Here is a 23,016-nt window from a genome sequence, read left to right as displayed (position 1 = left end):
ACCTATCGCCGATAACAAATTTTTCTTATCTCGTTATCTTATTCATCTTCCCATCTTTCTCTCTCGATATTCTTTCGATATTCCTTGACCTACTTTGATCTCTGGAATATGAAAATTGATCGCGTGGGTATCGTCGTTAATGCATGAAAAGTTCATTAAAATCACGTTTCGTTTGGATACCATTTGGAAACACGATGCAGCGTTGCGCTTGCAGCGGCGATTTCATTGTTATCACGATTCTATGGCCCTTTATACAAGGATTCCCTTGTTATTGTTCTTTTTCCCCCTCGCAGAATAGCTGTGTTTAAACGGCATGAATAAAAGGTGTTTTCTTTCCTTCTTTTTTTTTTCTTTTTCCCTCTTTTTTACCTTTAGCCGATTTATATCGAGAGCACAATATTTGCCCTATATTCTCACGATTGAATGACCCGGTATTTTTGTAGAGACCTCTATTGAAATTCGATCGGTGCCATCGCTCGGCTAAAGTAACGAGCCAAAATTAACCATATCCGCGATACGACACTCTACGCGATTTTCCAATGCGTGTTATCGATTCGAAAAAGAAAGAGAGAGAGAGAGAGAGAGAAACACAATCAAGTAAAAACACAAAATTTCGCTGCCTTAATTTTGCCTCACGTGTCCGCCAGACCTACCTCCTCGAGATTTTTCCCCCGATCCACGACGAGGAAAATTAAATCCCTTCCCCTATTCGTTGCGTTTCCATTCCGTTTCCATTCGATCGAGAGATCGTAGCTTGCTTGTAGGGCGGGTCATAACGGCGGCTCGTGACTCGTAAGAGAAAGTGTGGTTTCGTGGCTCGCTACCTACCACCAAGAGGAATCGGAAACCGGCGGTGACTGTGAGGATGCTGGAGGGAAGTGACTCTCGATCCAACAGTGGCTCGTCTCGAAAGTAGGGCGAGCCACGCCTAAGAGACCGGCTCTCGCCCTCTCTCAGATGCGTGCACCGTATATATGGCGAGCACTTTGTCCGTGTTGCACTTTTCCCTCCTGTTTTCAAGCGGTCCCCTGGGAAACGAGTACGCCTCTATTTCGCGAAAATTTACGATCGTATCGCCGTGGAAACTATCGAGAACTATCTCTCCCCGCAACCTTGTTTCTTCTCCTCTTTTCTCCGCCTTTGTTTGAACGTGTTTCGAACGCGTGTGTGTCGAAACGAGGGATTAGAATTCATACGTGGTGGAAACGGTTTATGCCACCGTTATGAGCGAAAGCGTTTCGAAAGATCATCGAAGAGAGAATCGGTTATCTCGAGGTTTCATCTTACGTGTACTACTCGTTTCGTTTCGGGGCTGACATTACCACACGCGCGCGCACGGGGTTAAATTCAATTTGAGAGCGATCTTTACATTCGTTCATGGAGAAATCTGATTAGGCTAATAGCATTTGTATAAGGAGGCGGAAGTTGTAAAAAAAAAAAAAAAAGAAGAAAAGAAAAAAAGGGGGTTATTGATCCGTCACGTGGATTGCGTGGCGGCCCGGAATTGCGTCTTTTCCGCCTGGTTTTTCTTCCAATTCCATAATTTTCCTTGAAAATTTGTATCCCTTCAATCGATACTTGTAAATCAAGTTTTGAGAACGAAAGAGATTGTAAATAAAAATTTTACTTCCCATGGAACACGAAGTGGACAGAATTTATTCGACGAGGAGGAGGGAATTAATCCATTGTATCTAAAACAAAAATTTACAAAATTATTTTAAACAACAACACACGCGAAATCCTAATCTTAATCCCTTAATTAAAGAGAAGTTGAATCCTCGAATCTTCTTATTGACCGCGCGATACGCGATACTTCGCAGGCCAAGTCGGTTATTCGATCCCTTGAATTTGAACAGTATCAAAAAGCACCAACCCCTTTGTTGTTTCATTGCAACTCGATTCAAGGTGGTCGATCGATGCTGAATCCTTTCATGGATCTCAAGCGGATTCGAGATGACAAATGCCGCTCGAGGGGAGGGGAGGAGGGGGCGAAGAAGCTGTCGGGCAAACGGAAACGGAATTAAGCTGTACGTTTTGCGTGGGGAATGGCGGTCGGTTGGCGACGCTAGATATGCGGCTCGATTCAACGAAAACCTTTATATATTTATATATATATATACATATGTATGCATAGGTGTACATCCGATTTGCCGCCTAATCGCGAATGTATTCGAAGTCGCGGCGGCACCGGTGTCGACTGCCACGAAAGCTCGAGGACAAATAGAAGCTCGAGCTGGCGACCTCTCTGCATAATGCATACCATCGTCGTCGTCGTCGTCGTCGTCTTGTTCATCGTCGTTGCCGCGCTCGTTTCAGTCGGAGGTCCTTCAACGTTTCTCCTTCGTTAGCCTTTTATCTTCTCCCTCCCTTCGTTGCCTTTCCTCCTCCTCCTTTCCTCCTCGAATGTCTGGCCTGATACCACCCCTCCGGATGGAGGAAGCCGTGCAATGTATAACTTCGTCCGTGGAAAAAAAAAAAAAAAAAAAAAAAAAGAACAAAGACGCTCGTGACACCGTTCTGCGCCCACCGTTGCGCCATCCCAGCGTTGTTAAGAACCGGCAAGATTTTTAAGAAATGCATGCATTTTTAACGCGGCCACGTGAGAAACTTTTTCCTACCGCGACGGTGACAGGATCTTTCTCTCCTCTGTTGTTGAGATATCGTTGTGGAATTACGTGTCACCGAGTGTTCACTTTTTGTTTCTTCTTTTTCTTTTCCTTTTTTTTTTTTTCGTTTTATTCTCAATAGCGAATTTCTTGACGGCGATGATAGGGAAAGAAGAAAATAGGAGGAGAAAGAGTTTCTTTCTGTTCTCTCTTTTAAATTATGTTTTACGTTATATGTTTGTCAAAAAATATTTCAAAGGAATATGATTCTATGCAGAATATAACGGGAGGAAGGAGAATTTTTTCTTTATTTCGCAAATTAATTGTATTTGTAGGAATTGTTGTTATTGCGTGGATATTATTTTTTTTTTTTTTTAATATTATTGCTGGATTTCATCTCGGCACATTTATGAGAATGAACTGGGTAACTTCTTCTTTCAAGTTCCTCTTCACGGTAATAAAGTGAGGAGGGACCTAGATTCCGGCAAAGCTCTTTAAGCGTACTGCTTTGAAGTTAGATAATTAAGTATTATATATCATATGATAAAGTGTTTATATCGCGATGTTTATTCTTCCTTCATTTTTTTTTTTTTTTTTTTATTAAGCACGTAAATCGAAATGATTTTTAATCGCTTTCTTAAGCAACGGCACTTTAATCGTAGATATTAAGAACGGGTTTAAAATTAAACTTTAAAATAAACTTAACAATGCAAATATTCCCCTCTAATTTCCTCTTAAATTCTCTTTATTCTTTTATTTGTTTTTATGAAAAACAAATATTTATAGACACCGCTTTCTTTTCGATTTTATTATGAATGAAACTTCAATAAATTTTCCCTTTTTTTCAGGAATGACGATCGGTGCGGCGATGACGAGGATTGAAAGCTACCGCTGATTCATAGGATACCCTGCAGGGCCACTCGCTACCAAAATGAGCACATCGCTGCGAATTTTGGCGCTAATCAGCTTAGCTGCGCAGAACGTGGCTTGGCCGCAAGATCCGGTTCCTAGGCTGCATGTCAAACATCGTCAGTAATATTCATCTAGCACGAGCATAATTGCTCCATTGATTTCTTAATTCAATAACAATTAGAACCATTTATCGTGCTTAGCAAAGGATCGAAAAACAAAAGTCTCGCTCCTGTGTCCTTTAATTTTCTAACTTTTAATTTTTAATTTTTAAAAGGAATTTGATTTATTTATTTCATTTTTTTTTGAATTATAAATTGAAAATTTTATTAATTTCAGAATATTTATCTTTTTTTTAATTTGAGATTATTGATATTTGAAAATTGAAAAAAAGAAAAAGAAATGGACGAAAACGAGCAGAAATTTTGTTTCAATTTTTGTACAGGGTTAAATTATGTTGAATTTTATTTACGCATAAAAATATTTGGAAAAATCATTTGAAATATCAGTTTGAGAAATTGAATTGTTCTGTTTGTCTGTCGGTTAATGGATTCGATATACGCGTGAAATTAATTTCTTTATCTTTCTGACAAGTTATTTTGCGCTCTTTGTAATGACTATGTATTTGTTACATCCGCGAAATTATTTTCAGGTGGAAAGCGAGAAAAACGACTCTATATTTTTAACCTCTATTTTATTTCCAACTACTATAAAAAGAACGAAACGAATTGGAAAAATCATTTCTATCCAATTACCATTTCAAATTTCAAAATTTTATTATTACAAATTATCGTAAGAATTAAATATTTCTTATTCGAGATATTACTAAATTGTTCGTTGTATATTATCTCTTTTTCACGTAAATGGTTCTAATAAAAATTTAAATTTTAAGAAGATAATTCTAATTTTCTATTGTTTCTTATGGAAACCGATCAATTAATTTATAAATTAATCACAGTGTTTCCAATTTCGATCAGATTCAGATTCTGAATTTATCGCGACGAAATCTTTCGAAACGAAGGACAAAAACCTGCGTCATTTTTATACGAGAATTCATCCCATTCACTGAATGCATTATTAAAAAGAAGAACGAAGGCGATTATCAGCGCCGAGATAAAAGGGTGCAAAAGTTGTTTCGTGCATTTTTATCGTCACATTAATGATAATGTATCGCTTAATTCGGTTCATCGGCCGCCTTTGCGTACGAGAATTTAATGAAAACGAAGGCCGCCACGCTATTTTATATAAATGTATCGAATTATTAAATTGACACACGTTTTAGAATACATATATATATATACATACGCGTGGATATTAAATTAAGATTAATCAAATTAATCGATCAAGAGCCATCAAGAGGCGAGGTGTGCGCATTTTACGCAACCACGCTCCGCGCATTTATTTCACGTCATTAACTCGCCGATGCTCGAAATAATCCCGCGTTACCAATTTGCTCTCTCCATAGAATCGATTTCCCTCCTTTTCCTCCCCTCAGCTCCTTTTTTTCTCTCTCTCTCTCTTTCTTCTTCAACGCGCTTTCATCCCGCAGAATACACTTGCCAATCGAGCAAATGCATCTCGGCTAAAAGGCGTCCCCTTTTTAAAGTTAAAAAAAAAAAAAAAAAAAAAAAATAAAAGTACCACCTCCGAATAAAAGTTTCACGCCTTCCGCGCTAAAATTAATCTCGCCGATTAACGACCGCGTTTCCGGTGGACGAAGGAACGCTTCCGGATTCGAGGTTCGTTCCGCTTCATTACTATGACAGATTATCGGGGAACAATAAGGCACGTTTCGAAGTGGGAGGGAATGGAGGGAGCTCTCCTCGACTCGATTCAATCCTCCTCAATTTTTGTGGAAAGGGAAAGGGGAGATTTTTGTTTCGAGATGATAAAGAAAAAGAAAGAGATAAAAGATTTTTCTAACAATATTTGCAGATGGTCGAACTCACTATTGAACTATTGTCTTTTTTTTTTTTTAAGGAAGTTTTGTCTCTTTCATAAATTGAAAGGGATATTTATGAAAAAGAATGCAATAAAAGGAGAATAATATTTTAGGAAGGCCTTGAGGTAATTTGAATTTTTTTTATTTTTTATTTCTTTTCTAATGCCTTTAGCATAGTTTTCTAATCTGTATAATGATTAATCCGTGTATTTAAATATTCTTCTATTACGAATATTTGGTTCATAAACGAGCCAATGAATCGATTTTTGAATTGAATTCTGTATTATTTCTGTATAACATTCTTTTCATAAATTTGACAAGAACATCGAAACCCTAATTTCAGCAATTAATATTGAATATCATTGTTTTTAAATAATTCTTTCATTCATCTCGTTCATTATCTATTTAACACGAAATTCATTCATATTGATTCTCACTTCCAAAACTTGTGGTTTAAGAAAATATGATTAATTGTCTCTTTTTGCGCACCTCGATTTTTGCTTCCTTCTTTTTCTTCTTCCTTTTGCAAAATCCATGCAATTATCCAAGCTTCCACCGTTATACAAATTAACTATCACCACTATTACACGATAACCTTTTATCGATCGATAAAAATTCCCTCCTTTTCCACAGTTAATTTTCCACGTTAACGTTGTTTGCACGCTGGCTTATCGGGAACAATAACGCACCCGTTTCGCGGCAATTCGAAAGAAGAAAGAAGAAAAAAAAAGAAAAAGTTAAAGTTCTAGTTCCTCCTCCTTAGAAACCGATTCAGACGCTCTTTCTTTTCACGCGGTTCTTTTCACACGGGAAATTTAATTTCCTCCCCGGTGAGATAAAGAAACCTGGGAGAAGAGGAGCGACCGACTGATAGAAAACGGTGGTGTCTGGCGCTATGGAATGAAACGATCCGTATACATGGTAGTGAAGGTTGTCGCCCTGTGAGAATCGGGAACGACTATGTTTTACCTTGAACAGCTACTTGGAAAAAGGGGACGAGGGAGGGGGTGAGAAAAGGGACAAGACAGGATGGGAGGGAAGGATGAGGAGAATTGTGCATACTGGGTGTTCCGAAAGGTTAAGGTCGAAGTTTGAAGGAGGCTTGGTCGTGGTGCTCGTGAAGATAAGGGAGGAATTTATAACAATGATGGAGCGAAATGGCATTTTGCTTCCTGTTTGCTCGGTGTAACGATGCCTTCTCTCTTTTATCCTCATTCACTCGTTTCCTTTTTTCTTTCCTTTGCTTTAAATTATAGAAAAGTTTTTGCAAATTTAATATCTAGGCCGTAGAAGGAGTGTTAAAGTTAAATTAAATCCAGTTTTATTATACGAGTATAACACGATCGATTTCCTTTTTTTTTTTTTTTTTGACGCTAAAAGAGAATTACTTTCTGCGAATCCATCACCGATTTATCATCCCTTCCGTCTATAGAATATCTTCGACACGAATCTTCGTCCCAACACTTTTTAAACCTTTTAACTACGTGATCTGAAATCACATTTAACAACATTTTCGATTCGTTTCAATTAAGCGTCTGAAATTTCCGTACACCCGGTACACGTGTCACGCGCGACGATTTCATCGAGGTCGGCTGTGTTCCATCGATTCAAAGGCATTTCCGTGAGCACCCTTTCGACCGCACCTGTGGATTTGGCCGCTCGTGTAATGTTTAAGATAACGCCCCACCTTGGACGAGCGGATGATGGGGGCGAAAAAAGGATCGAAAAAGAGGAGAGAAGATAAATTACACGTGGTAAAGATTTCTATTATTCCCATTTCTTTCGATCGAGATGCAGTTTACAAGCGAGAGGATTCCCATTTTTTTCTTATCTCTTTTGAAAGGAAACTGTTCTGTATATATATATAAATCATTGTAAGCAAAATTTAAAAAATTTTAAAAATCAGGACTTAAGCATCGAGCACCGACTTGTCGATTCTTCAAACTATTATGGAACTTTTCCAAAATTTCCATGCGCTGTGAAGCAGATTGGCAACTGCACGTTGACAGCCCATTAAATATTTAACAAGTTCCTCCCAGCCAGTGATATAATTTTCTGTAAATTTCTTGCAACCTCTTACCTGCGCGTACAACTCGAGATTACGATTTTTAAAAATCAATATAAATCGTACCGGTTGATCGAAGACAAAACAGTGTACTTTCACCCGTGTATTCGACACGCGTATGGAATGGTAAGAGGCAGGTCGTTAATTACACCGGTTGGTTAGAACAGTTAGAAGATCACGTTACCACGGAGAAGTGATTCGATTGAACCAGCAGGGAAACAAATATACTTCTATTGTGCCCTTTAATAGGTGTGCAACGTTCTGAATAATCCAATTCGTTTAATCACGGTATTTTGAAGCTTTTAAAGGATTGGATAAACCCCTAAATTGCTTTGGACAATTGATTTGAATAGGGGAAAGAGATTATACATGCGAAAAGTGTATATCATTTTTTAATCATTGCGCACGTTTCAACTGTGTAAAACGAATTGTTTTTCTCCTATTGGTGGTCCGCTTTATAACACGGAATTAAGCTCTTGGGGTGGAGTGCCAGTGGGGCGAAGTGCGTGCAACGAGGGTTGCCTGTGTTTCTTTCTTTTTTTTTTTTTTTTTTTTTTTTTTTTTTTTTTGGTGTCAAAATTCAATTTGAACCGTACGTATTTAAATGGTTGAATAGAAATGGAGAAATTATATTTCAATGTTTTATTTCGAACTATACTATTAAAATTGTTCGATAGAAATTTTTCACACGAAATTTTATTAAGGGAATTTTTGATTTTACGGTTTTTGCGCAGTTGACAGTTGAGGCGAAGTAAAATAAAAATATTAATTTTATTTTTATAATTTTATACAGGAATATTCAAAATAAATAATCGATCGATACAAATATTTTAGGCGAGATTTAAACAAAAAAATGTCAGAATAAATTGAAACGAAACGGATACTTTTTCCGCGTATATAATTGAAAAAAGATCAATACCGTTTCGATCACATATTTTTTTCATATATATTTTAATCGAAATTTAAAAAAGAATATTTTACAATGGAATACTCTACTTGTAACGAATATCTATAATATTACCTTTTAAAGGTAAATAATTCTCAATAATTAGTTTCCATTTTCTTGCAAATTAAATGGATAACTATCGAATTTGTTAAATTTGTTAAATTTGTTAAAACGCTCTCATCAAATTCCTTCATCATCTTAATCCCATTTCGAAATTTGTCATCGTTCGCTAATTTCATCCCCCACCATTGCTAATTTTACATTATATCCGATTTCATAAAAAAAAAAAATATTCCATTTACTCCATAATAACAAAGATTCCATCTTACGATATTACGAACACATTCAAAAAACCTATCAAAATAACCAACAAAATAAATTTTCCTTCTGCGAAAGGAACATTGCCGCGCAATTAACCTAACCCACGAACAAAAGCAACCCACGAACACCATCCGATACGAGAAAAATAGTTAAATAAAGAGAGAGGGGGGGAGAGAGAAATTCAGCGGAAAGTCGAAGACAATGAAGTCGAAAGAGGGAGAAACATAAGGGGAAAGAACAATACAAAGACAGAGAAAGAGAGGGAGAGGGAGAGGGAGGGTTGCTCACCGAGTTTAACGACCCTTCGAAATCCGTGGGTGAATCTGCCTCCAAGCTTTTGACACGGATCAAATATTGGCGTGTGTCGTGTCGATCGACGCGGCAACCGCGTTGGTCCGCTTTGGTAAATCCTATTGAGTATTCAATTACGTCGGGGACGGGCGGGACATACATACGTAGTTAGCCAACTCTAGCTCGGATGAAATTGGACGGCCGTGTACAAATCTACGGCATGCGATCGCGCACTTCGTGCTTTCGGATGCTTTTCCCCCCAATTGTGTACACATTATGGAAATACATGTGCGCGGATCCGTCGAACTTGAGTCGGGCTTTATTTTGTCTCTGAGTGTTTTTTTCCATGGAAAAGATGGAAATAGATTTCCATGGAATTTATTTCTGCTTCAATTCCCTTTTCTTTTGTTTTACGAAATCGGTTTCTATTTTTTTTTCATGTAAATATATTCTCTTTTGGGAAGAAGAAGAGGTTTTGAAGAAGCCTATGTATGTTCTTGTTCTTCGTTGCATAGGATTTAATTTTCGTGAAGGAAAAAGAGATATGTATAAAATTCTTAGTTGTATCTCTGCTGTAAATTCTTGTTTCAAAAGTAATTTAAACATTTTCCGTGAGAACGATTCGATAAAAGTTAAATAGATTATTTCTATAGAAATACACGCGAGATTTGAAGTTTCATAATAGAATTGTTATTGTACTTTTTTATATGTTTTCTTTATATCGTATAAGTATTATATATATATATATAAAACTTTCGAAAGTTGCGCGTATGGAAAATAAGTTTTTACGATATACGACTTCCTCGCCTTTATCAGTATGCTATATTGCATATCGCCGGCCTAGATTTTTTTTTAAATATTTCCAGGTTAATAGCGTAGAAAGAATTTACATCGGCTGTGGGTGTTATCAAAGAAACTGCCAGTCGCGATTATTAGATATATCCAAGATAACAGGTTTAATCTAATAATAAATATCAGAAATTGTTACGAAATATTTTTCCACCACTTATCTTTGCTCCAATCAACAACAATTGCTTTCTCCCATATGCGCGTGGATTTACGTTTTTATATGAATCCGTTTAATCCGTTCTCTTTTCCGGATTTTAAAAAATCGTTCTTTTTTTTTTTTTTCCTTTTTGCTTGTTATTTCCACTTTCTTGTAATCCCACGCGTGTTTTATGACAATTAAGCGAGAGATGCATTTTTAAAAATTTGTTGAACTAGAAACAAAAAAAAAAAAAAAGAATCGCGAATTGAATATGTAAAGATTCATTTACATATACGCATATATAAAAAGTATGTTTCATAAAAATATATTTAATTGCCATCGCGAGAAAGAATGGCTGGATCTGAATCGTTTGCACTGTATTCTAATTGTTTTATTATTCTTCATCGAATATTTTTATAAATCTAAAAAAAAAAGGAAGAAACAAATTAGAGAAAAAGTATTTAATAGTAACTATTTAATAGATAATTATATAAATTACCTTTTTAAATTGTTACTTCTTCAAAAACAAACGTAGACGAATCTTAATATCAATTAAGATCAATATTACAGATTTAGAAAATGAAAATATCCTCTTTTTTATATAAAACCAATCTATTATCTACATACATACAAAACAAAAATTGAATCCTACGAAATCGTATCGAATAATTAAAAAAATCCAAATATAAGTATAAACTCAAATAAATATATATTTTCCCTTATTCATTAACAACTTCCACACTGAATTAAAATTAACTCTCTTACACACGTGATTTATCTCTCCCTTCGTACGCTCCTCCCAGATGGCGCATCGTTGTTAATCGACGTGTTCGGTTAAGTCCTCTCTGAGAGAGAAATTGTCGCGGGAGTTTCAATTTATATATCGGTAAATTTTGCCAAATAGTCGCGTGGCAAAGTTGCGCATAAGATTGTGCGGGGACGAGGGAGCAACCAAGGGTTGGAGGGAGCACAGACGCGTTGTTGTATCGGATGCAATAATATGACGGTATGTAGGTTAGCCATTGCAACGGCGGAAGCCGTACACTTGACTGGCTTTTGCCAAGAGTAAGCTCGTTATAGAGAACCGAGAAGAACTTTGTTAAGCTGAGCGCGTCGTCAATGGTCGCTCGAATATGCGAGAGAGGGTTGCCTCCGTTACTCCACCTGCCTTTGTGATCTCAATTATCACCGCACTATCCGACTATCGTGATCAGGGGCCAGATATCTTCGCTTCTACCTTTCTATTACGTCGAGTTGCGCGATACAAGGTGTCGAATCCACGTGATTTTCGAATGATCGATCGGAAACGTGGAAACGTGGAATGTTGCGGAAAATTTGTTATAACGTTGAATCTCGCGTTTTCACGATTTTTCAGCCGGGAGGGGGGAGGGGAATGTTTGTCGAAAATTTCGCTTTACGTATTCCGTCGAATACGTAAATTACATGGCCGCGTAATTGAACGTGTCTGAATTCCACGTATTCCGTCGTATTTCGAATCGAAATTTTCAAAAAAAGTTTTCGAATTTTTATTTTTTGAACAATTATGAAATCATCGGTTGGGGAAAGTGAATAATCGAAGCGATTTTTTCCACTTTATCTTATAAATATATATAAATATCTTTCCTAGTTGTCTATATGATAATTAGAATCCTGTTCTTCTCTTCTTTTAAATTACTTTGCTCTTTGTATATAATAATAATATTAATAATATTGAAATTTTCAAAAAAAAATTTCGAATTTTTATTTTTTGAACAATGAAATCATCGGTTGGAAAAGTGAATAATGTAATTTTTCCACTTTACCTTATAAATATATATAAATATCTTTTCTAGTTGTCTATATGATAATTAGAACCCTGTTCTTCTCTTCTTTTAAATTACTTTGCTCTTTGTATATAATAATAATAATAATAATATCGAAATTTTCAAAAAAAATTTTCGAATTTTTATTTTTTGAACAATGAAATCATCGGTTGGAAAAGTGATTAATCAAATTGATTTTTTCCACTTTACCTTATAAATATATATAAATATCTTTTCTAGTTGTCTATATGAGAATCCTGTTTTTCTCTTCTTTTAAATTACTTTGCTCTTTGTATATAATAATAATAATAATAGGAAGTTTTTGAGTTGTTCAAGTTTCAGATTAATCCGGGAAATAGTTTATAATCTTGCGCGCTTTTGAACTTTGAGGAAAGTTTTGGAGAGATACGGGGAGGGCATATAGTTTGGATTCACGACAGGCATTATATTTGTTCGACGTTGGAAATTTGTGACGATGATACGGCCGTTAATCATTGATACATTCATCAATGTAAATTCAACCGCGTTATTAATGCATGTTCGCGGAGCAGTCAAACTATCGTGAAACTAACGGAACTGTCTTCGAACCGACAATAGCTCTACATTAACGCAATCAACCATAATAATCAAATGTTATCTTTCTCTCCGACGATCAGTTTCATCTTCTTATTCGATGATCGAATGAAATTTCTGTATAATATATATTTATGATAAGAATGGTTTAAATTGTATTATTGTTATCAAAATATCAGTCATCTTCTTTTTCCATCGAATTCGTCTCGATTTTGTTATACAATCGTTGTACAATTATTTTTATTTTCACGACAGAATATTTCTCTTCTTCAAGGTTTATAGATCCTGAAAGAAGGAAAAAAATTATTTACAATGGTTAACCAACAATATTCCATTTTCTGAAAAATTTCAATTACCTGCGAGACATGAAATTTCCTTAAAAAAAATTACTTCTTCGTTCAATTCAACCTCAAACGAGTTCATTCTAGGAATTTTCTATTCTACCCTATAATCGATCCTGTAAAATTTTCCAAAAAGAAAAACCATGTTTTTCCAAAGAATATCCGACTTTTGTATATACACGAATTATACATCATCAACATTCAAATTTCATTCGTCCGTTTTGTATCGTATTTATTATCAAAAATCAATATTTATCATCCTTATAATCCCTCCCAATCCCCTTTCCATCTTTTTCATCCCGAGTCAATAGCTCTAAAACCTACCCGTTTTAATAAGCGCGTTTCATTAAATCATCCCCCAGAAATGTACAAAGAACCCACCCCCCTCCATAAATCATTTTCCACGCGGAAAATCGATCTCGTATTAACACACCAGAGATACCCCTCCCCTTGTGTGCACACCTCGCACGAATTATCCTCGTTACCAAGTGGGTTGGCGCCGATATCGAGGATGGCAACGCGAAATTACCACCCTCCCCGTTTCTTTCTTTATTATCCTTTCCCAACAAAGAATTTTTCTGCCTGGTATTTCGTAATGTAAGTCGGTTTCGGGACGAGTTTGCACTTATGGCAGGTGCGCTTATTCCAGGCGCGATTCGCGCACGAGAACGGGACAGGTAGTCCCGTTTTCCATTAACTGTTCTTGTGTGTAGCGAGCGTGACGGCCGTGTTGGGTATCCCCCGCCACCCCCTCCTCCTGTTTATTTATAGTTGAAATTCGGATACAATGTGGACACGCGCGAGATTTCAACAATTATTAGCGCGGGAGACGGGTTAATTTTGAGGAGGATCGAGAGAGGGAGAGAGTTTTATTTCGTCCCTTTTTTTTATTATTTGCTTTCTTTCCTCTCTTTCGAGATTAGTTTTTAAATTGGGGTGGGATTTTTATTATGATTCGGTTGGTTTTTATTTGATTTCGGATCGGTGGAAGGAAGAAATGGAGGGAAATCGAGAGGTGGTTGAAAATAGATGCAAACAAAATCTTATTTAATAAAATGTATTCTGTGAGGTCGATTCTAAAAAAAAGAGAGATTTTTGAGGAAATTGATCTTAAATATATTAAATTGTTCCGCGAGTTTTTAAGAAACTATGATGATTATTAAAGTTATATATTCATCTCAATCTTATCTCAAGTAATCACTTCTCAAAAATGTCTTACAATAAATTCTTCTTACCATTACATCAAACGAATCAAATCTGCGTTAAGAATGATGAAAATTAGGAAAGAAAAAGAAAATAAAATTAAAACTTATACAAAAATACTGAAAAATTCCCGTTCCAACGAGATTAATTGGACAAACATCGCATTCGAACACTGTCAAGAAAAAGATCCACCATTCCGTTCCGATAATCGGAATTACACCACGGCAAAAAGCCACGAAAAATAGACAACCGAGGTATAATGAAATTCTTTGAATCTTGGCCCCTTTTGTAATGATAGATCGAAGTGCGCGATTGAAATTATAATCGGACGTTAATTAGGGGCGAACGTTATGTAATTAAACATCGATTGTCGATATTTAAATTCCCGGGCGAGAAACGTTAAATTCTTCGGTGAACGGCGCATTCGTTCGTTCGTTCACCACACACATCCATTGTGTGGCGATATGCGAAAAGGATCGGGTAACGTCGGTAATGGGGCAACGATTGATCGATGGCCGCCCGTTCCACGGAGTTCCCCGTATTTCTATTTACCAGTTAATCTTTCACTATCCAAGATCTCTCCTCCGCTGCATCAGGAGCCGATTTAACCACAAGTTCGTCGCGCGCCAAGTTTCGCCCGCCTCCAAATCCACTAAACATACCGTGCATACCCTATCACAAACCCAAACGGATTACGCGCGTAATTATCAAATTAATCGAATCGTTTATCGATAATCAATCGCCCCGTTACTTACTGCCGAGCGATTACCAGCGCTTCCAAGGTTTCCGCGAAGTCTTGCCGATACTTTATCGACCGATCCTCTGCTAATCGCTGCTCTCTTTTCTTCTCTTCCCTTCGAGTAGATTTTTTTCTTTTTTTTTTTCCCCCCCAAGAAAATGTGGAAAGTATCGAATAGAAGTGGAGAATTTTCGTTTTTAATTTTTCTGTAAATCAAATCTACATAAAATTTCAAATATGCGAAAATATGAATGAATATGTATTGTTCTTTTTGTTATAATTAAATTGTACGCACGATACGGGAAAAACGGGTAAGAATGTTTAATTTTTTCAAAAGGGCTATATTCTGGTGATTGTTTTTTCGTAGGTGGACTCATAAAAAAGTTTTCAACGTCAATATTATTTCTGGAATCATATCACGATATTCTGTATAAAAGAGCTCTGAGCCATATATATTAAAAAATCATTATTTTTTAAAAGATATTTAATTAAATTTATTTTTTTTTATATTTTTAACTGTGTTATATATAAAAATTATATATAAAAATTATATATAAAAATTTAGCAAATTGAGATGAAATTTGACAATTAAGAAAAGTGAGGTTATATACGCATGGAACATGGAAGATTCGTTAGATTGCGTTATCGTTACTGAGAGCTGATTTAGTAGCTGGGATGTAGTTGAAGTGTGGTAGTTGCATTTAATCGTGCCTAAGTAATGGCATTTTGCGGCCCAACTATAGTCTTACGTGAAATGAAAGTGTGTACCGGCTTTTATTAAAAGCTTTTAGGGCTTTTATTAAAGCTTCCAGCTGCAATCTTGCTAACAGTTTTTACCGCTTTCATCTATACGGATAATACGTTGTGCGTATTACTCTCGTAGAGAGATATATGTATTATTTCATATTTCTTTTTTTCCCCCAATTCAACGGTCGATGAATTATTGCTCGCGATTAAATATTTGTTTATAACAAAAACTGGGAGGGGAGAAAAATTTTCATTCGTTTTTTAAAATTTAAAATGTATGTATTTTTGTAAATCGAAGGGGGGAGAAGAGATGGAAAAAAGATGATATTTTTCGAGCGAGGTATAGAATCAACAATTAGTTTTATTGGGATATATTTTTGAAAAGTGTGCGCCACAGAGAGATATTATTTATCGACAACGAATCGATTTAACGTTGTTAATTTTTGCATTAAAAAGGAAAAATTTATGGTCGATTTTTTAAAGGGGAGAAAAAAAAATAAAAAACGAAATATCATACACTTTTTCCAATAATAACTTTATCCCTCCTTCTAAATTTTTAAATATCAAACTTTATCGAAATTATAATTTTCCAACGAATAGTACCAAACTTGTTACATTTAATAAAAAAAAAAGAAACCACTATATCGTCTCTTTTTATTATTTCTTTCTTATATCTCGAAAAAACAACGAATATTTCATATCTCAGATCAAACGAAGGATCGCACAGTTTATAACCGAATAATTCCAAGATATTATCGAGCCGATGATTAAACTTAAATTTCTTCATCAAATTTTCACGTGAGAACGTTACTACACCCCCTTCTATTAACCGTTTAAATCGCAAAGCTATATACAATAGCCAGTTCCAGCTATGAAATATCGATTCAACGTTTTTTTACCTCTGATAATTCTTGACCGACATAACGGCACAAAAGGTAATCTAATTTTTCTCGATACCTCGATTATTATAATTAACAGCGAGGGGGGATGATTCGAAATCATCTCTCATTGTTCTCGTTCACGGTAAAAATATTTATTAACGGAAAATGGATGGAGGATCGTAATAATCTCTGTAATAACTAATAATTTTTTCTCTCTCGACTGATAGAGCATTAGTATTATATATACACGCATGATAAGCTTAATCAAGCTTATCGTCCTCGTTTGTTCGACAAAGTTGTAGCTTAACCAACTGTTGTGCACAAAGCTGTATAGATTTACACGGGATGTGTATCCGGATCCCACATCGTTCCTCGTCGTATTCGTTCTTTAATACGCTCGTTAATCAACTAATTAAGATCGTGTAATGAATCTGTTTCGCGTTTATTTATAAAGGGAATATTAATAATTGATAATCTTATATGGAAACAGGCGATGGATATTTTATCCTTTATTTACATTATTTATTTTTAAAATTTACATACGTTTTTTATATAAGATATTTTAAAAATTTCATAATTCACGAATTATATATATAAAACTTTCGTATAGGAATCACGTTTATAATAATTCTAGACAGAAGTACGGATTCGATATCGCGTGTAAATAAAAGTATTTAACGTTTATATTATTATTAGTTTTATATTATTATTAGTTTTATATATATATATATATAAAACTTTCGTATAGGAATCACGTTTATAATAATTCTAGATGGAAGTACGGATTCGATATCGCGTGTAAACAAAAGTATTTAACGTTTATCGGTTCAATAAAAAAGAAAGAGAAAAGGTGCATGTATTGCAATTTGTCAAAGATAATGGCGGGAGAAAAATAAACGATAAACAACAAATCAGTGAATTGCCATTTAAGTATAAAGATACATTGAAACGATAACAGAAACATCCATTAAAATTATCGTTTATCCTTGATACGAGAGCAAGAGCCATCAGGATATTTGTAAAGCGTTATATTCTGACACGTACATTGAATGCAAGCACAAATAAATCACGCACAGCAACACTTTCGAAGATACGAAGGCATAAAATGGATTTATTATTGCGCTAAAAGGAAACATTTTGAAAATTTTATACGCCATTTTATTCGCTTTCCACGATTCCTTCCTTAATCGTTCCTTGATCAAAACGATACGTTTCTCCCCTATAAAATTTCTAAATTTTCCACATCTTGAATACCATCAGATGATAAATACTATTATTTACTACGCATCTCATCGAAAGAATCGTATACTTCGTAATTCGTAGCCAATTCTTTATGAAGAAACTTCTTTCTTTCGAGGCCCAATTCAGAAATAAGTGTTACGCGTCGGCCAACAACGAAGCGGAAACGATCAAGTTTCCCAAGTCGAACGAAGAAACCATTTCCATAGGACAGAGGAAGGAAAAAGGAAGAAAGGGAAGAATGCTTGGCCAAGTGATTGATCGTCCGCGGCATCCCTCCTCCTCTTTCTCTTCTTCCTCCTCCTCCTCCTCCTCCTCCTCTTCCCCCTCCTCCTCCTCCTTCACGGACACGTCGCGACGCGTCAATCCGTGACCCGCACACGTTTCAGGACGCCGTTTCGACGGATAGATTTATTAATGTCCGGGGGATAGAATTCTCCCGCGACAAGAGTGACGGGAAATCAATAATAATGGTGGCCGTGATAACGTTATATTAAGAATAAATAACGATTTACGAGGAGATGGAGAGAGAGAGAGATATTCGTTACATGCAGAGTTGGTAGTTTTTCTTTGAGTAGATTGATTCGGAGGTCGTCTTTAATCGAGAAATAAAATAGTCGTTATTAGAGAAATTTTTAGTTTAGAGGAAGTTTGTTCAGAAAAAGTATCTTTTTTATCGCGTTTCAAATTGGACACGTTGTATACAGACACTTCTTACGCGAGAATAAGAATTTGCCAATAATCAACGACGATAGGAAATCGATGAGACGGATAATAATGGAAAAGGCTATATCGAAAATAAATATTGACGAAGGGAAATAAAGTTTCTACTCTTGGAATGGTGGTGTTGCACTTAGAAATGATGGAAGTTAGTCGTAGAATGAAGTTAACAGCAAAAAAAAAAAATTATTAACATCAAATTACACTCTCGTTATACCAAATGAGATATTTAATTTATTTCTTCTCCATATTCCTCAGTATTTTATTTTATATTCTACAAAGGAAAAGAAACGCTCTCTTTCCACCCTAATTTTGATCACCATCACACATCTTGCAAAATCATTTCCTCGATGCACTTTTTACACACGCAAAGCACAAAATATGTACATATTAAATTTCACGCGGGATAAATTCTCGCGAACGATCGCGTTTTACGCATCTGTAATTCGATACGCACACACGAGTACCGCTTTCAATTTTCCATCGAACGGTTTACAAATCTCGTCGGGAGGACGGATGTAATCTCTCGCAACGGATCCAATCAAAAATATCTCGGCCGAGCGTTCCCATTAAATAAACTGTGTGTCGAACCGCTCGACAATGGCAAATACTTATTATCGTTCCGATTCTCTTCGATCTCATATTTTTTTCTTCTTGCCAATGCCAAATATTTGCCGATGCCGCGCCACGGGATCGCCGCCTCGATAATCGAATCGTTTATGTCGCGTCGCGGTTTCAAAACCGCGCCCTCCTCCTCTCATCTATATAATAATTTAATAATAAAAATCTGCGGCATCGAGAGGAGGATCGAAACATGCAAGCATATCTCTCTCTCTCTTTTTCGATGACGAACAGGTTTTTAGAAAAATTTGTATTCAATCTATTCAAGCGGCCGCTTATCAAACCTTCTTCTCGCCTGTATCGTGTACAATCCCACCCCAATGCAACGTTATCTGAAGTTTCTTCTCGCGTATAGGTGTGCACAGCCACTTGTTCGTTTATCTCTTATTTTGTATCGGCGTATCTAGAAAAAGCGGCGCCTCTGGGCTACGTCGAACACCGCGATGGTGGAGGCCATGCAATTTTACTCCCTCCCCCTCCTCGTGATCTACGACCCTGTTGTTGTTGTTGTTGCCCTACGGATAACCAGGGAATTCACTCTGATCTCTTTCGTGCTATTGAATGTTAATGCGGGGTGGCGATAAAGATGAAGGTGGAAAAAATGTGTTAACATAGGAGAGAGGGAGGGGGTTTCTGTATACAGCGATTTCTTTGTTTTCGATTTATCAAATTGGAAAGAGTTTTTTGAAATTGAAATTCTTGAGATTTGTTCGAGATATTCTTCTGAGGTTGGTTTCTTTTTTTTTTTTGCAATTTTGTTTCTTTTCTTTTCTTTTTTTTTTTTGTTGATAATAGAATATCACAATGGAAACGGTATTTTTTCGGGTANTCTTTGTTTTCGATTTATCAAATTGGAAAGAGTTTTTTGAAATTGAAATTCTTGAGATTTGTTCGAGATATTCTTCTGAGGTTGGTTTCTTTTTTTTTTGCAATTTTGTTTCTTTTCTTTTCTTTTTTTTTTGTTGATAATAGAATATCACAATGGAAACGGTATTTTTTCGGGTAAATCTTCGAATAAATCAAGATTTTCGAAAATATAAAAAATATTTATTGCAAACGTTTTTTTTTTAACCCGGATTGCGAGAACTTTTTAATTTATAGAGTATCGTAAAAGCCGATACTTTTTTACTTTATAAATTCTTCAAATATCCCACGTTTCTGCATTTCATATTTATGAACCCCTTTTTAAAAGATAGATATTTTCTATCAATTCCCTCAACCGACGAGGCAAAATAGAGCAAATAAATGCTCCAAAGGAATTTCTTCATCAAAATTGGGAGTAACCTCAAAGAAAAAATATTCTTTTTCAACACATAGCCGCATACATACGAAGGCGAAAAATCAAATTCGTTCATTTTATAATAACATTCCAAAAAAAAAAAAATAAATAAATAAATAAAAATAAAAAGTAAAAAATAAAAAAGCCTTAAAAGCCTTGCCCTGTTAAAAGTAGTTCCATTAAAAAACCAACTGACGATCCAACGATTCAACAAAAAAAAAAAAAAAAAAAAAAACAATCAAACGCATCAAACGCGAAAGATAATAGATATCGATTTATCGAGCACGAATTCGCGTTAGAGACCTTTCACGGGACCGTATTTAAAAGTAAGTCTGTCAGAGAGCCATCGATTAAATGTTTGTTTGCAAATTTCCTATCGGTGGACCCAATTTCAAAATGGTCGTTCATAAAGCTGCAAAGCTACACGTCCGAACATACTCTCGCGTGATAAGCTGAATCAACCATTCACACGCACACACGTGCCCTCACAATCGCTCACTATCACCCATGAACGAACGTTCCTCTCATTTATCCACGCTTATTTCACGTGCATATCTATGAGCATATCTCGCGTTGGCATACATCGACGATCGCAACTGCTCGCATGTGTTTGCGAATCCACACGTGTGTTACGTTAGTAAGTTAGCCAAGCTTGAGAAAAATAGCATAAACTTAAAAAAAAAAAAAAAAAAAAAAAAAAAAATACGCTATATAAAAATATTATCGTATCTATATACATCCGAGGATGGAAAAAGTTCGTATAAATAACGTAGAAACCCTTGCTTTTGGTGTTACAGATATAATTTTTGTTTTTACGGGAGAACGCGATCGTTCGGGATAGTTCGGAATAATTCGGGCAAGGTCGTATTGCTCGTGACTCGTTTGAAACAGTTCGAGTGGTACTCGGATAAACTCGGCAATAATCGGAAGTAATCGGTTAAAGGGCTTTAGTCTTCGAGAAATTTTCAAAACTAAGCCAACTTTTGACGATTTATCGAATATGTTTAAACATTTTTCTATAACTATATATATATTTCGTTACATAATAATAATTTAATAAAGTAATATTTCAATTGTCACTTTCGAAAAATATACTTTACGATATCGAAAGGCTAGATTATTATTGTACGTGTACGATACTAAAATTTTGTTTTTTATATTTAAGAGGTTGAGAAAATATTCGTGATCTATTTTCGAAATGGATACTAGTCTCAGAGTACAAGTTGGCAAAAGGCTGCGTTTCTTAGAGCGGTTTTTTTTTCAATGGATATTTATTTTCCCGTTATCGTTTCACGGTTAATCGATACCAGAAGGAATGTTTGAATTATACAAGGCTGAGATCTTTCCGCCTTTAGCCCCGTTTTTCGAACCGTCGCGTCTTGCCGAGGATGAAACGGCGAATATTTGCCCGATACTCTTTTCGAAACGGTTTCGTATATATTATTCGTTTATTTCCTCGGATATACACGTATTTCTTTGATGTAACTTGAGGATGGCCAAAGAGGCTTTAAACGAGGCATGTTCTTGCTGCCTTCAAAATGGAAACGTAAACGTCGAAAAGTTTGCAAGCAAAATCTATGAAAAGTCAATTTTTCTACTTTAGTGAATTTTGAAAACGTATTAAAAAAATATTCGCGTGTTTTGAATAATAATTGAATTTTGCAAGAAATAACAATCGATTTCTCCCTCAATAATCGAAAAATCTTCGAGATAAATTTAATCTTTGCTCGTCGAAACGAAAAAATGAATAAATGAATATGAAAAATTTTTTCTTCTTTTAAATTTCTTAACGAGCACGACGCGTTCGTTTATTAAAATCTGAGAGATTCCCCAGAGATCTTGGACAACGTAATCGCGAAACATTGTAAACGTGAAGCAGAACCGTTCTTCGCGATGAATTCTAACTTATTTTCAAAGTTAAACAACTGCGTTCCCGTGCTAATCCACGAAACAATCAAAAAGTTCCTAGACTTGTTGTTTGAGTCGGTAGAAACGTTGTATTGTTAAATGCGGAAACAGACATTAAGTTTGCCTGCAAGCTAAATTAGACGGATTGGACACACGATGGTTGATGAAATTAATATTCTTAGTTAAATTTTACGTTATCTTTTTAAAATTAAACACAAATATTATAAATTCACGTAGATTTGTTAGTGATTAAACACTGATAACACAAAATTGATAAGAGAAGTTGCACTGATATTATATCAGGTTTAAAAAAAAATTGAAAAGATTTTACGTAATCATTTAATCTATTTTTATAACTCGTATCAATATCGTTCAATAAAATATTTTTTGTTCAACAGGCTTATTAATAGAATTATTACTGTTAACTACGCTTTCGGTATCATCTTGCTCAAAATTTTCTTTAAAATCTTATATGAACGTTTCGTTCAATTACAATTACAAATTGACTTCTCACGACTTTTGAGGGAGAGTGTATCTCTGTCAATATTTACACGACACTATACCATATCTGATATTTATCTACTACAATTATAAAATTTCGAATTATCTTTCAAAAATTAAAAATACCATTTTATTTTTATTTTATTCTCGTATCATCGCCGATAACAGTTATGAAATAAAATAGATAAGAATAACGAATAATAGTGTCGATAATTCAAAAGTGTCGACAATTTCGAACTGGTGAAATTTGCCCGAACGCTAAAAACTACGGAACAAGAGAAAGGCCGTTAACGAAGCGGAATTGAAACTATTCCAACACAAAAGGAAAATTGAATACGAGATATGATACGAGGAAGAAAAAATTTATATCTCAAAAAGATGGAGAACGATTCTT

The 23,016-nt window shown here is 35.4% G+C and overlaps 1 protein-coding gene across 2 annotated transcripts in view; it reads left to right on the top strand.

The window, feature by feature from the left end:
* Nucleotides 1-23,016, top strand: part of LOC122711580 (semaphorin-1A-like) — a 363,003-nt gene that overhangs the window by 34,804 nt on the left and 305,183 nt on the right. For both annotated transcript variants that reach the window (XM_043930485.1, XM_043930486.1), the window contains exon 2: nucleotides 3,455-3,634. In XM_043930485.1, coding sequence (XP_043786420.1) covers nucleotides 3,538-3,634 — 97 coding nt within the window. In that variant the 5' untranslated portion in view covers nucleotides 3,455-3,537. The remainder of the gene's footprint in view (nucleotides 1-3,454; nucleotides 3,635-23,016) is intronic.

The sequence above is a fragment of the Apis laboriosa genome, unplaced genomic scaffold, assembly GCF_014066325.1.
Source record: "Apis laboriosa isolate Shangri-la unplaced genomic scaffold, ASM1406632v1 scaffold173_cov153, whole genome shotgun sequence".
Taxonomy (NCBI): domain Eukaryota; kingdom Metazoa; phylum Arthropoda; class Insecta; order Hymenoptera; family Apidae; genus Apis; species Apis laboriosa.
Note: the sequence above shows the minus strand (reverse complement) of the source record. Positions and strands in the feature narration are given on the sequence as shown.